At 36.6% G+C, this 16,019-nt stretch overlaps 2 protein-coding genes across 2 annotated transcripts in view; both read right to left on the bottom strand.

Moving 5' to 3' along the window:
- The window catches only part of LOC140146652 (neuronal acetylcholine receptor subunit alpha-10-like), a 43,770-nt gene extending 32,426 nt beyond the window's left edge, over nucleotides 1-11,344 (bottom strand). Inside the window, 6 exon segments of the mRNA XM_072168522.1 lie at nucleotides 547-774; nucleotides 1,414-1,523; nucleotides 3,459-3,503; nucleotides 4,571-4,755; nucleotides 8,641-8,739; nucleotides 10,664-11,344. Of these exon segments, the coding sequence (XP_072024623.1) occupies nucleotides 547-774; nucleotides 1,414-1,523; nucleotides 3,459-3,503; nucleotides 4,571-4,755; nucleotides 8,641-8,719 (647 nt within the window). The 5' untranslated portion in view covers nucleotides 8,720-8,739; nucleotides 10,664-11,344.
- A 4,155-nt stretch (nucleotides 11,345-15,499) lies between these two features.
- LOC140143614 (neuronal acetylcholine receptor subunit beta-3-like) overlaps nucleotides 15,500-16,019 on the bottom strand; it is a 36,895-nt gene continuing 36,375 nt past the window's right edge. The window contains exon 14 of the mRNA XM_072165430.1: nucleotides 15,500-16,005. Coding sequence (XP_072021531.1) covers nucleotides 15,622-16,005 — 384 coding nt within the window. The 3' untranslated portion in view covers nucleotides 15,500-15,621. The remainder of the gene's footprint in view (nucleotides 16,006-16,019) is intronic.

Here is a 16,019-nt window from a genome sequence, read left to right as displayed (position 1 = left end):
AAATATTTTTTAATGAACTGATCCCATACCCATGCAGAAAGTGAGGACAATAATTTTTGTAGTCAAGACAGGATAATATTGTTTCAATCAAAATGTGCTGTATTTTCTGGCATCGGGATAAAAGAAAATGCTATTTCTTTTCAGCCCCTAGATCGTGAATAACAACGAATCTGATTGGGTGTCGGGATCCCCGGCGAAATTTATTTAAAAATCTCAGATTTGCAACAAAAAAAAAGCACCTTACCGAGTGGGGACAGGTAAGGATTTCGACGTTGTATCAACGTTGATACAACATCGAAATTTCAATCTAACCTGATTTCAATCTAGAGGTTAAAGTTGAAATCAGGTTGAAATATCAACGTTGATACAACGTCAGGTGTGCCCCACTGGGTTATTATTATAACTGGGTTTTAGCTGTTTTAGGTCATCAAAGAGCATTACAATCGTATAAAAATCAGATTTTTGCCATTTAGGGTCTCCTTTTTATTTGGATGTTTTGAGCAAATCCTATATTGTAAACATAATAACGGAAGTAAGATTGCTGACCGTATTTGTTCTGCATCTGCGCCGGTCTCGGCTTGTAGTTCTAAGGCCGCACCATCGTAAGCCCAGGAGCTGAATACTATCGTGCATTCTTGTCTGTCAAAAGGGAAATAGCGGACACGCTGTAGACATGTAGACCCGTAAATGGTAGGTATATACCACAAGACGGCACCCTCTGGTCGAAGTTCAACATATGTATCGGGTTTAAGAAGCTCAAAGGTATCCTCTGTACTGAAAGAAGGTAAATAATACAGGCGTTAATATCCAGAATTCTATCAAATCTTTTTAGCCTCTTCTTTTCTTTCTTTCTTTTTACAATGTCAACTTGGTAACTTGTGGAATAGGCTTTTAGGACGGGAGAACTAGTAATTTTTAGCGGGTTTGCCGTTTGGAACTGCCTTGCAAGCTTTCGTCAGGAGTAGCTCTGACTTCTTCCCAACAGTTTACCCCCGGAACTTACCTAAGAATGAGACATGTAGGCCGCCCTTGTCTACCGCGCGCGCGATGGCTCTGAAAAGAGCCGTTCACTATTATGAGGACTGCCCGTTGTCAACATTTTAACAGAGAAAAAGCAGACCTCGCCTATCGCTAATGTAAAAATATTTGTGGCTCTGAAAAGAGCCGTTCACTGAAGACCGCCCCTTGTCAACAGGGAACAAGCAGACATCAACTTGGTATATGAAAGACGTGGTTTGGAGTGTTGCAATAAGTCACCAAAAAGTTCCAGTCATGTCAAGTCATTTGGCCTTTTTTTCTCAAGTCAAGTCAAGTCACCCAAGTCACTATGAATTCAATGGGATCAAATCACTCAATTACTCACGTCACTTGCCACATTTTACCTCAAGTCACAAGTCATGATGGTTTACTTACTTGCTATGTAAAGTGATATCAGGTCGCCAAACGGAAGCCGCTGGAACATGGATAACATCAATACCGCCATACTCGGAGGCATTCCACTGAAGAAACTCATCACGCCATGTCTGAAAAACGACCCCAACATTGGACAGCAATTAACACCACGGGAACAATTGTGACCCACTCTGATCTGTTGTTTGATGGCATGTAAAACCGAGTCATTTTAAAGAAAAGTTGAACAATGATGGCGCTATTTATCTAAAATCTTGTTTCCATCTTTACCAGGGGTAGGCATATGTAAAATAGTATTAGAACATAAGCCAACATACTAACGAATGACAAGGGAATTTTCAAAATACTTTTTACCATGAAATTTACGGTATAAGTTATATCATTTGGCTAATTTAAATTAAAAATATATGTAAATAACGCCGTCAATTTGCACACAAATGTACAGTTTATAGAATTAAAATTACCACAAAAAGCAGAAAAAGATGAATAATTTGATAGGCCTATGTTAAACTGAATTGCTACAAAATATATGTGTATTTCTTAGTGTGATAGCTGTTGCTATATTATTCAGGTCCAGAATTGAACCTTATAATACTCACAGCTACCTCTCACAGCTACGGGTGAACTAGTGTTAGAAAAATTAATAAATGACCACATCAAACAACTCTACTCGGGCCAAAGTCGGAAATTTTGAAAATTTAGTTGCTCAGTACATACAATTACTGATGTTGAATCCTCAGGACAGCAATTATGTGTTTACTTGATTATTTGGACAGAGACGGTGCATAGGCCTATACTACTTGGTGTCCTCGAACTGTGATGGCTTTCCACAACTTCCTGTCCTCTTGCTGTCTTGAAGTCTGTTGCCTCCAGTCCAGTGTCAACTTCCAGAATGTCAATGTAAGTCAAAGCAGGTCTTCCAGGTTTCCGCCTCCCATGCTTGGGTATCCAATGAACCATTTTGATGCGGGCTCCTCACTTCTGGAACAGTGGCCAGCAAACCGGGTTTTTCTTTCCCTGATCTTGTGGCTTATTTTGGGAAGATCTCCATATAGGTCTGCATTTGACATATGTTCCTTCCAATGCACATTCAGAACAGTTCTTAGCATGCGGATGTAACAGCCATGCAGACCCTTTTCAAGTTTAGGGGTGATGGTCCATGCTTCGCATCCATAAAGCAGCACCGACTCCACTGTTGCAGCAAAGATTCGAAGTTTGAAACTCCTGGTAAGAGTTGACCTCCAGATTTTCTTAGGTTTACTGCACGCCCTCCATGCTGCTGCTTTACGTAACTTTACATCCCTTTCTGTGCTTTTCATCCAAGCGCCTAGGTATTTGAAGTCATCTACTTCCTCTAGTACTACACCCTCATTTGTTGTGATGCTTTCTCTCCTGTTATTGTAGGACATATACTTTGTTTTACTTCCATTCATCTTCAAGCCCACTTTAGCAGCTGAAGTCTCCACTCTATGCAGCAGTTCTTGTGCTTGGTGTATTTCCTCGGAACAACAGTGCAATGTCGTCAGCAAAATCAAAGTCTGTCACCACGACTGGGCCAACTCTCCTACTTCGCCTCTTTTCCAGATGGAATCATAGCTCCTCTTCGTTTCCTTCAATAGCTATTCTCAGTGCAAAGTCAAGGACAATCACAAACAGGTATGGGACGGAGGTACTCCCGTGACGTACCCCTGCTAAGATTTCAAACAATTCTGTCTCGCCATCTGGTGATATTACTGTGACTTTTGTGTGTTGGTACATTTTGCCAATAGCTTCAACAATGAGTTCCGGAATACCGCAGGCATGGAGTATCTTCAACATATTGCCTCTATGGATGGTATCGAAAGCTTTCTTGAAGTCGATGAATGTTATTATCGCTGGCAGGTTATGCGCCTTTACCTCTTCAATCAGCCTACGCAGTGCAAGGAAGTATACTACTTTGATCAGCTTGTAATCCACGGGAATCATGAAGTACTCTCGCGACTCTCATGGTTCATTTACCATGGTATATCACGTAATGATTCAAATTCGAAATAATTTATTTTACTTACCATCTTAACCCAAGTAGATATTTTGAACCTCTGGTTTTTCGTGTCCTATATATAAACAGATAGTTTGCGAAATAAAACATCAAAGTTTGCGAAATAAAACACTTTTAAACGAGTTATATTTTGGGTTTTGGTAAAAACGTTTCAATAACATTAAATGTCGGGTTTTATAGAGGTCATGAAAACTATAAATATTTCGGCAGTACTTTAAAAAAAACCCATAATGATAGAATATCGTGCAGTAAGTTTTTAAAACACGCCATATCAAAACGTTTTAGCTGTGAGAGACCCTTTGCACACTGCGACTTATTACTTATTTCCAACACTGCTTATAGGGATCACAAGGTCAAACCCGATCTCTGCGTATGGCTCTATGCATTCTCAGATTACCATCCTTAACCTTTGGTGAAATCTCAGCATACCAACCGTGTCACTGCACGCACTGTATACAGATTGCGGAGAGACCAATATACCTGGTTCATGCAGAGGTGATATGGGGGTTTTGCTTCAGAAGTTCATATACTCCTTTTATAGTTTTTTCGCTATAAGCGAGTGAGATACTTGGCAAATCAGATTCTTTATTAGATGAGAAGTTTGGAAACATCCCAAGCTTCAATTGGATATCAGGAAGCAGGTATACAAATGGTGCCACGACGTTGTAACGTTTTGAGATAAATGGTCAAAATACATAGAAAAGCAGTAGAAAAGCTGAAAAACGCGGATCTCAGGCACAGATCGGAGCATTTCTGATACATAGGCGATGGTGAATAAAAATTATTTGCGAGTAAACAATATCATCTACATTGTTTTCGATGCGATTTTAAATTGCAGGACATTCTCATGATTGTTTTGGTATGAAGAAGCATGATATACGACTAATAATGTCAAAGTTGTGGGGTTAGTAATACAAATGTTTTGAGAAAATGTCTGAATTTTGTTGATGTCAGTGGACGGTTGTTAATGGAATGAAATAAGAAAATGATCAATGACGCTAGGGTACCCTAACGTTTTGATATGATTTGAATGTTATATGAAAACTTGTTATACTCTTTTACTTTTAAGGTTCCAACTTTTCCAACAACACCCCACCAAAGTATTTATGAACACTCCCTTACCATGTCTAAAAGAGAATGTAACAGCATTCTGAATGTAACAAGAGTGGTACTCTTTCCGTCTCTAACTGGTCGAACATAAACGCTGCCATAAGCATCAAACAGATTATCTCTTAAAAGGAGCATGTGATTCACGGTGCTGCCATTTGACGTGTTATTTGGCGGCATGATTTCTGATATAGTCGGCTCTGAAATAAACAATACAGCATCCTTAGTGTTAAAACATGACACATAATTCCGTTACAATTTTAACACTTTAATGTGTTCAACTGTAAATATCTATATTGGGTGTATTACTGACGGATCTCTGAACAATATGGGGATAATGGTAAAATTCATTGACGGATGTTGAGATTTCACGAAAATGGTTAGTGACCTAAATCACCTAACCTCATCACGCGTAACTTTCCTAATAAACCTAATTTATATTAATGTAGGCCTATTGACAAAAAAAATCGCATTTCGTACTTTGCTTCTCAGGCTACCTATCGTTTCTTCGCCATTTGAAATTGGGGTTGGAAGATACCTTCCCCTAAATAACAGCTAATAACAGTATTGCGAACCTTCAGCATCCATGGTTCGATGTAGAGAGTCTTTCCTATTCAGAGGAAATATTGCAATTACACACCTTATTGCCTTTTAACAATAACCAATGACACTAGCACGTAATTCCAGTCAAGCACCAATCTTTAATCCTATTGTTGAAGAGGATAATAAGCTTATACTTATGTATAGCATTAGTAAAAAGCTTAAGTCTTTGTTTGCTTTGGCTAAATCCTGTTCAAGTGGTGGGCTAACCAACAATTAACAATGAGAGGACATTCCTGAACCTCGTTCAGTTGGGGATGATTTGAAGTGACCGCCAATTATGACCATTTGATATTTAATGCCAGCAATGTGGAAAAAAAGAAATAATGTAGTGCCAAAATAATGTACCCTTTTACGGAAGGAGCAAAGTTTAACAAGTTATAACTCCGCTGCAGTACGAATGTCAGCGGCGAATGTCAGGTTATTATTTCCCAGTCCTTAAAAAAATTGCAGGCAGAGGTGGGAATCGATCTCGGTACCTCCCGGTTAAAAAGCACTGTGCAAGACCACTAAGCCAACTAAATATCTGTTGTGAGATGCTTGACATTAATCTTTGATATTGCTTAATGGAACAAATCGCGGAATTAAATTAGTAATAAAAGAAGTATATAGATTCTTATTTAGCGGTCAAATTGGATAAAAGGGGAAATATTTCCCCTGCTCTAAAGAAAATATAGGTTAGAAAATTGAATACATGAATACAAAAGCCACCTAAGTCCATAGGAAGTGATTTTGAGAAAAACCTGTGTATCATTTTAATTCCTTCAGTTACATTTACCTGGTCAATATGGTAAGTTTTACGTGCAAATGAGTGGATTAACCTGTATTAGGTATGACGATTAGCATTTCAGGGACTTCGTGGGGTTCATTTTAAATCATATACAAAGACAACAATGTTAGAATGAGATTACCACTATAAGATAATACAAAATAAAGCACACAGGTATGTATAATGTTGATAAGCATTCTGCCATGTAATATAAACCACACACTTTCCTTTATTAAACCCATTTTTTGTTCAAAAGTCACTCTCTAGCAATGAATGTGTTACAAGTGGACTTTTATACATACTGGATTTCAATCAATGTGTTACAAGACTCAAATCATGGAATTGGGTGATTCTTTCATACATGCCATTTTTCACATGCTTAATAGACACAGAGAATGAATTTGAGTTGTTCTTTCATACATATGACAGGCCTATGTATAGCAACAATTTCCCATGCTTAACTCAATTTGGCCGAAGTATGGACTTAGGTGGCTTTTGTATTCATAAATTCAATTATCAAATAAATTTAAATTAAAAATTGAGAGTTTATATTTATTTCTTTCACGAGGCGGACAAACACTGACAAACACTGTATAAGCTAAAAACTCGACCCTCATCACTAAATGCTGTCATAGCTCAATGGTAGAGCATCAGACTGCTAATGTCAATGTCGTTGGTTCGAGTCCTCCTGCCAGCAATGGTTATATTTATGATTTTAATGCTACGCTACAATTTGTTCAATTTTGTTCGTTTATTTATTTATTTATTTATTTATTTATTTATTTATTTTTGTTTATTTATGTAAATAATTTGATATATTTGAAAGAGGTATTTGAGCAATTGAAATTTTGATTTTTATAATCCTATGGGGTCATTTTGAACCCCCACCCCTCCCAAATTGCCAAACGCACAACACCTATGAGTTTGCATCATACATGTCCTCATCATAAAAAAAAATTCTATGTATACCTGACGCCGGCAACTAGACTACTATACAAAAAAATAGTATCACATCTTTCCTGCTCAATCAATATATTATAATCAGTCCCAGAAGAACGCCAAATATGGATTAAAAGACCTTTGACCTTGGATGTACAACAGCATGTTATGATCTAATGGGAAACTGTGCACATCAACAAACACCATTTCTATCAAAAAGGCAACGGCCGATATAATTTGAAACCACATAAATTACTAGAGTTGGTTCTTCTCTTGGATTTGGACCAAGCTTTAGAATATCGACTGTTGCGTTTTGAAATAAAACAAACCAGAAATTTATCACCCATTGTAAAGATATGGCACATGTACCGAATACATGTACATACATTGGCTGACCTTGTGGATTTCCTGGCCCAGCCATGCTAACCACATCAGGAGATTATACGATTAACCTAGTGCAGCTATTGTCATAGCAGGGTATTATTATGTAATACTCCTGATCCATATTTGGCACTCTCTTGGACTGATAATACTTGCAAATAGATCATAGTTTACTAATCTAATCCTGTAATATAGACCTGTTATATCACCTTTACATGGTTTGTTATGGTAGGGATTAGTGTCCGATCTCTGTAATGTAATGTAAATGAAGCGTATTGATATGCAGGAAGAATCGATCAGGGCGCTATCTATTAGGGAAAGATAAACACTATTCAAAATATCAATAGACAAGAAGAAAGGGATGTGGAGATTTGTAATTGAGTCATGCATGATTTAACACAAGGTTCTTTCCAAAACCCAAACGTAATGGCATTTACGATGAATCATTATCTACTATACAGACAATCTTATACTTTAGAAACCATTTTATAATAACAATTTAATATCTCAGGTTCGGGGGTCACACACTAATCCGATTTTTATTTGTCCCATTTTATATAGACGCGGAAATAAAAGTTTAAAAAAAATCGGATTAGTGTGTGACTAGTATAGAAACGGAAATAAAAAAGTTAAAAAAAAAATTTTTTTTGATCCTATTCATAATAATGCAAGCATGACTTTCCTGGTGCAAGGTACTCTTTCGGAAATATTTCATTATGGCCTTGGTCCGACCATCACTGTATAATTTAGTTCGGAGAAATGCAGAGCAAAATAAATTGTCACTCAAAATTCAATAGGTTGTGGAACATATTCAAGTCGGTCAAGTAACATAAAATTACAGAAAAATGTTGCGCACTGAGCTACTCGGCCAAGAAAATAAAGTGCTTAAGGTTATTAATTATTTTAAACTGTTGTGATTTGGTTGTTCACAGCATCTTACGAATGGTAGTGAGCTTTGGCAAAAACTGCATTGCTCAATTCATAGCGAGTGTGTAGAAGAATTAAAATATCACAGATATACTTTTATAGGTGCTGCGGTTCTTTAGTTACGTTGTAAAGAAGTCTGAAACAACAACACTTTTGTAAAACGTACATAACTCATTAACAACAATAAATTAAGCAAGTTTGCAAAGTATACTATTTGTAGAATGAACTTTTGCAAAACATCAAGGTGTTATTTTTCAATAATATATTGATCTAGATAATGAAAATCGATTTTTAGGTTGCTTCGATCAACAATACCTCGTCTACCCTTAAAACACCTACTGTTATACTGAAAGAACACTGCATCAATGACATGATAACCAAATACCGTTAGTTTTCTTATTTTACGGTATTTTTGATGCGAATTTTACTGTTAAATTTCGGCGTGGGGCCGTAGATGCGGTTAACTTACGTGATTTTACCACATTGAAGAGCGATATAAATAGCAGACCATTGCTGACAACATTTAATACAATCCGTGGATGATTCATTTTAGTCGACGGCTATATTCCTTTAAGAAAATAAAACAAAAACAGAACAATTTGTGATTTTACGACAAATCATATTATTACTCTTATGAACATTGAGCAATCAGCATCATCATGCTCAGTTGAGCACATGCAGGTAAACGAACATGGTATACTCAGTAATTGAGTTCGAAACTGTCGAGCGTTGGGCAACGCCTCTAAGACTCTCATTCAAGTTTAATTTACAATGAACGGCAAGATGGTCTGTAGAGAGTACCTACACGAACTGGGTGTATAAGATCCCCCGGAATTTTGAGGTGGTGGGTCTTTGGGAGCTGATGGCGTACCGGTAAAAGGGGTCTTTCGGAGCTGCGAACTGGGCTGTGAACAAGTAAAATGGGGTCTTTTGGAGCTGCGAAAAGTCAAAATCAAGGGTCTTTCTTGGCTTTTTGGCTGAAAATCGCCTGAAATATGAGGAATGAGCAATTTTTTTTTTTTTTAGAGCTGAAATTATCAAAATCAAGGGTCTTTCGGAGCTGTATTTTGGTCAAATATAGGGGGTCTTTCGGAGCTGCGAAACCCAAAAAGGGGGGTCTTTCCGGGGGAGCATATCCGTATGGTCATTTGTGTTGAGTGCCCCCCCCGGGATAAGATCATCAGTTGAACGAGTGACAGCCAAATCCAAAGTGTGGTCACTAATACGTGAGTTGGTTCTTTTTCACAAATTGAGTAAATCCTGAAACTTGATGGTATCTGGCTCATTGGGTATATCATTTAGGGAATGGCCAAGGCCAAAACAGAGGCCAAGGAGCAAGATGAACGTTTCCATGGTGAAATCAATACTAATTTCAGAAGATCTATTGTCAAAGTTGATGGTGCCAATTTAGTCTGGAGTCAAGATCACAAACAATAGGTGATTCATTGATGCATTTCAATTGGTTTCTGGTAAAGCATCAACATATCATATTAAAAAGCAGTATATATATATTACAGTTACATATTCCACATTCCACAAAAATGCCAAAAAGTTTGATATATCCATTCAAAATGTTGCTCAATCCACATCAAAATCTATTACAAATCCATCAGGAGGTGGAAAAGCTTAGCTCTTACTGCCAATATATATAAGAAACATGTGCAGACAAATTATACATCAGGGCTGTCAACTTTTTGGAATTGCTTGGTGTGAGACACGAGGCGTACAGGGATTTACCGACTTCAATGTTCATTTTGACCCATTATTGGAGCCACGGCGCTCGCGATAATCTGATATCGGGGGGTAGGGGTAGGGAGAGCAAATTATTACACCCAATGCGTGAGACTCATGGCCAATGCGTGAGAGACTGAGAGTTGACAGTCCTGTACACATCCAGGCAACAGGTACAAACATTGAAGAGAGATGTGCAACACAAGGTGCTCATCTCAACTTCATGATTTTGTTTGTTTGTTTGTACTTAATCCCATATTAAAACATTACAAGTTCAATGTTTTCTGTGACCAAGAAGGTCACAAGAAGTGGAAGACCAAGGGTTACATCTACAGTTGTGAACACCCCCCAAAGCAGTAAATTTTGAATCTAACTTGAAACGACAACTAGAGCAATTGTAGACCATTTAGGACCTTGTTACTGTTACTAATAGTCAGAGAACAATTACAATAGTGCAATTTTCATGTTTCAACTTGACATTACGTGAATACTGTTTACTGATGTGAATAATGACAATTCTGCATATTCCAAATTTGGCATACAATCAACGGTTTAGGAATAAATCATTGAAAGGTGTATTAGTTTTTGTTAGATGTTATTGCATATACTTGAATTACCCTGTAATGTAAATGTGATTTCGGCATGATTTGATCAGCACTTCGCCCTACATTATAATCGGCCTGTACCTCACATCTGCTTCTCCTCCTCGTTGGAATCTCCCTTCCTTTTACTCCAATAAAAAGATACGATGCAGTACTCACCAATTTGTTCCACGTATTTAGCGTTTCAAGGAAATTATACCATCCCAGCCGACAGTGAAGCCCGAAAGTGAAAGAATACAATAAACACAGATGGAAGAATAGCTAACAGGCAGAACGGTAGTCAGTCGATGCCTATTGTTAAGTTTACAAGTAACTTAATTAGGCGCATGAAACGATCGAATTCGGTTTTGAAATAAGCAACATTTTTAACTTAAAAGTTACATCTTTTCGCTTCATTTATTTTCTCGGTTAAATGAAAAGCAATAATTTTCATTTCTCCGGTCATCGATTTACCAGGATTGTTTTTTAAATGTATATCCAAGCACTATGTTTTTTACTGACATTACTGAAGGGAAAAAATATTGCTTTATATTTGACCGAGAAAATTAATTTCATAGCAAAAAGGTGTATCTCTGAATAGTGCTGATCGACTTTTAGCGCGACTATGCATAGTAACAAAAAGAAGCTAATGACCACCGTTCTGAGTGAACAGAATAACAACAAGAAGGACACAACAAGGAAATAAGAGAACAGAGCAAGTCCTTGAGTGGTCACTGGCTCATTTGCATGGCAGTCGGATTCCTCTATTGTAATTGTTCATTTGTGTATGGAGAGCAATGGCGACCCTTGTTCATTTGTGCATGGAGAGCCATTCTAGGAGCCCGTGGGACTTAGGCTAGGTCCTCAGTTAGAGTCACCCTGAATTTCTTATATATAAATAAATACATACATAAATAAATAAATAAATAAATAAATAAATAAATAAATAAATAAATAAATAAATAAATAAATAAATAAATAAATAAATAAATAAATAAATAAATAAATAAATATAAAAAGAATACAGGTTTGCGTTGTATATGAACGCGTGAATAAGAGTGTCATCCCTTGATAATTGAATATATGAATACAAAAGCCACCTAAGTCCATACTTTGGCCAAATTGAGTTAAGCATTGGAAATTGTTGCTATACATAGGCCTGTCATATGTATGAAAGAACAACTCAAATTCGCCCTCTGTGTCTATTGAGCATGAGAAAAATAGCATGTATGAAAGAATCACCCAATTCCATGATTTGAGTCTTGTAACATGTATAAAAGTCCACTTTCATTGCTAGAGAGTGACTTATGAAGAAAAAAATGGGTTTAATAAAGGAAAGTGTGTGGTTTATATTACATGGCAGAATGCTTATCAACATTATACATACCTGTGTGCTTTATTTTGTATTATCTTACTAGTGGTAATCTCAATTTAACATTGTTGTCTTTGTATATGATTCAAAAACCACCTAAGTCCAAAATTTAAAATGAACCCCACGAAGTCCCTGAAATGCTAATCGTCATACCTATTACAGGTTAATCCACTCATTTGCACGTAAAACTTACCATATTGACCAAGTAAATCTAACTGATTTTTCTCTCAAAATCACTTCCCATGGACTTAGGTGGCTTTTGTATTCATGTATTCAATTATCTGGTCTCCATGGGCCAGTGATCACAATAATTACTGTGCCTTTGGGGACAAAAATTGTTTGATCAATACGGTACTTCAGTTCGGGGGCACTGCTAATTCAAAGACGTCTCTGATATCAAATACTCTTGAAGCGTCATGCCACATAACAGTATCATATTTCAGAGACGTCTCATAAATCACATACTCCCTAGTTTCAAAACCCAGTCGCAAACGATATTAGTAATTTTGATGAACGTGCCAGCGCAGTGGGAATAACTTGTGTATAGGCCTTATCAGGGTTGTAGCTAGCCCAAGTTGAGCATGTTGAGTGCCTGCTAATTTTACTATCCAATTCATGAATTGGATAGAAAAATTGGGATTTTTTACTTCAAAACATTTGATTTTGACCATTTCAATCTAAGTGTGTTCTGGGACCATTTGTCAGAATTTGCACAGATAGATATAATTTTTGCACAGGTAGATATTTGCTAAACATAGGAAATCTTATTCTAATATACTCAGCTTCGTTCCGATGTGCTGCATCGAGTGCCGAGCTGTCAACAAAGCTCGACGTATGTGATATCACAGACCCCCCGTATGTGAAATCACTTACCCGTCTTTGAAATCAGAGACGTCCGTTTATTACGAGTGCCCCGAACTGACTTAGTACCTAATCGAATCGTCCTAGATATGAAGGCAATGCTATTTTTAAATAATATTAAAATAATATTTTATTTTATTTTATTCTATAAATGGAGGTCATATTCTCGAATAAAAACTGTGGATCAGAAAGATGACTCTTTGAAAACGGCACACATCGACATCGCCTGGTAAATAATTACATTGTAGAGCAGGGAAATTAAATCAATACCGTATGTGCTATGCACGATTTGATATTCAGACGATAAATCTTTGGATACCGGGTAGAAAATGTGTGCTTTCTAAAGAAGCATATTTTAAGACTTCAATACATGTGTTGAAAGAACATGATAGTCGTTAGCGAGCGTATTGACAAACAAGTAAAGAATATCTTATGCAAAATGTTATTTTGTAGCTGCGAAATTCTGGAAAGGTAATTCCCTTGAGAGCCGGCGGTTTTTATTACATTTATAATTACATTGTAGAGCAGGGAAATTAAATCAATACCGTATGTGCTATGCACGATTTGATATTCAGACGATAAATCTTTGGATACCGGGTAGAAAATGTGTGCTTTCTAAAGAAGCATATTTTAAGACTTCAATACATGTGTTGAAAGAACATGATAGTCGTTAGCGAGCGTATTGACAAACAAGTAAAGAATATCTTATGCAAAATGTTATTTTGTAGCTGCGAAATTCTGGAAAGGTAATTCCCTTGAGAGCCGGCGGTTTTTATTCGTTTTTATGGTCAATATGAGTTTGTTTCAATTTTAACCACGTGATTCGTGCTTGATAATTATTTTTCTAACATATAAGGCAAAATGTTGAGATTACCGGAATCATCCTTTAAGTTTAGTAACTATTTTAAATTGTTGCGATTAGGTAATTCACAGCATCTTGCGAATGGTAGTGAGCTTTGGCAAAAAAAAAATGCATTGATCATTTCACAGATAATATTATACTTTTATAGGTCCTGTGGTTCTTGAGTTATGTTGTAAAGAGGGCTGAAACAACAACACTTTTGTAAAACGTACGTAACTCATTAACAATAAAAAATCAAGTAAGATTTCAAAGTATATGATTTGTAGAATTAACCTTTGCAAAACATCAAAGTGTAATTTTCAATAATATATTGATTTAGATAATGAAAATTGATCAACAATACTGCGTTTACACTTAAGACCATTTGTATCAAAATCGGGCAAATTGTGTGTGTTTGACCATAGAGCCCAAGATTGAGCTCTGAACTCACTGATTGACCGTATAGGTAGGTTAAACTATATATGATTATTTTCTGAATCCGTGTGACCTGAGTTTTGGCAAACACAATCGGAACGATTTTGAGTTTTGACTCCTATATCACCTCTATATCACCTATATCACCTCTATATAACTGTTGACCTCAATTTCTTTAACTGCTCAAGGGGCAAAACAAGTTTACTGGAACTCCGTCAGCATTGAGCATTTGGAGATATGGCGAGTCAAAGATCACACAGATGTCAAAATTCAAACTGCTCAAATGCTGTTGAAAAGTTCCCCCAAATTATTCCTCTTGTCATGGCGATCCAGAAAAAGTATACTTTTACCTATCTGTGACATACCTTTCTGGAGTTATAAGCAAAAAAGTCAAAGGTCATGATTTGACCTCCACAGGGGTCAAAACCTAAAACAAATACTCAGATCTTCACCAAAATAGTCTCAAATTGTTCATCACAGAAAATCTATGCAGAAAAATAATAGTTTGTATTGTGTATGATGCTTCTTTACATGGGTAACCATGGTGACATACCAAAAAGGGTCAGGTCTATATGATTCAATGGACATTGACTTTTGTCACCACGTTACCTTAATAACGAAACATCCTAGCTATTGCAAACTATTCTGGTTTTTTATTGTTTATAAAAGACAAAAAATTTGAGACTATTTTGGTGAAGATCGGAGCATTTTTCAGGTTTGGACCCCTGTGGAGGTCAAATGGTGACCTTTGACCTTTCTGCTTATAACTCCAGAAGGGAATGTCTCAGATAGGTAAAAATATACTTTTACTGGATCGCCATGACGTGAGGAATAATTTGGAGAATTTTTAACAGCATTTGAGCAATTTGAATTTTGTTCCAGTAAACTTATTTTTCAAGTTGGTGGTCTTGAGAATCAATATTTGTGAGTGGACGCGGCGAATCAGCCGTAAACTCGGCAAATTGTATTCTGAGTTAAAGTGTAAAATGTATGTGGAGGTCGTATTCATAGGTTATCAATTCGTTGCGACAAGTATCTTATCAAACGCTGTTTAAATCAATCAATAATACTACTGCTGAAGAGGATAATAAGCTTCTACCTATTTCTATAGAATAGTTCTTGTCTTTGTTTGCTTTGGCTAAATCCTGTTCAAGTGGTAGATAACAAAGCATTGTATTTTGTCTAGGTATGTATAATCAACAATGAACAATGAGAGGATATTTCTGAACCTCGTTGACTTGGGGATGATTTGAAATGACCACCAATTATGACTGATGGATATTTATTACCAGAAATGTAGAAAAAGAGACACATGCAGAACCGATTAAAAATACAATTTTGTCGGAGGAACAGAGTTCAACAAATCATAACCCCGCTTTTGGATATCGTTTGAAGTCAAATGATATACCATTTTAAAGCTTATGGTATATATTTTCTAAACACGAAATAAAACAAAATTGACCTGGGCCGACTTTACGGCTGATTCGCCGCGTCCAGTCACATTTATCAAAAACAAAACTATGGAAACCAAAACAACGTCATACCCACTGGCAACCGGAGTATATTTAAATTGGTATCAAAAATCACAGAATTAGAGATCATTTTTTATGAAAATCGGAGCGTTTCTATTTAGTGTTCATTATGGACAGTTTCACTGCCCATGTATAAGTATATGCCAATGGTGAATGATATTGCAAGTGCAAATATCACCAATATTAGAAATAGACATCTGTCAATCACTTTGGAAACCTGTTTCCATAGCAACTGTCGATTTTCTTTGTCAGATTGCGATACCATTTCATTCTTCATAAATTTCATAATTCTGAGTATTTTAGCTATATTAGGATCCGCCGTGCTGGTCATGCTGCTGATACCGTTATCAGTACTGGTTACTAATGCAGAAAGTTCGTTATACCCAGCATTCAAGTTGCCTTCGTCAAAGGATCCGTTTGTCATTTTGTGAGGTGTTGGTTCTGATCCTTCAGTATCCATATAAACTGTTAAACAGACCACCTGAAAGTGACAAA

Source organism: Amphiura filiformis, chromosome 2, assembly GCF_039555335.1.
Source record: "Amphiura filiformis chromosome 2, Afil_fr2py, whole genome shotgun sequence".
Classification (NCBI taxonomy): domain Eukaryota; kingdom Metazoa; phylum Echinodermata; class Ophiuroidea; order Amphilepidida; family Amphiuridae; genus Amphiura; species Amphiura filiformis.
This window is presented reverse-complemented; position numbering and strand designations above follow the sequence as displayed.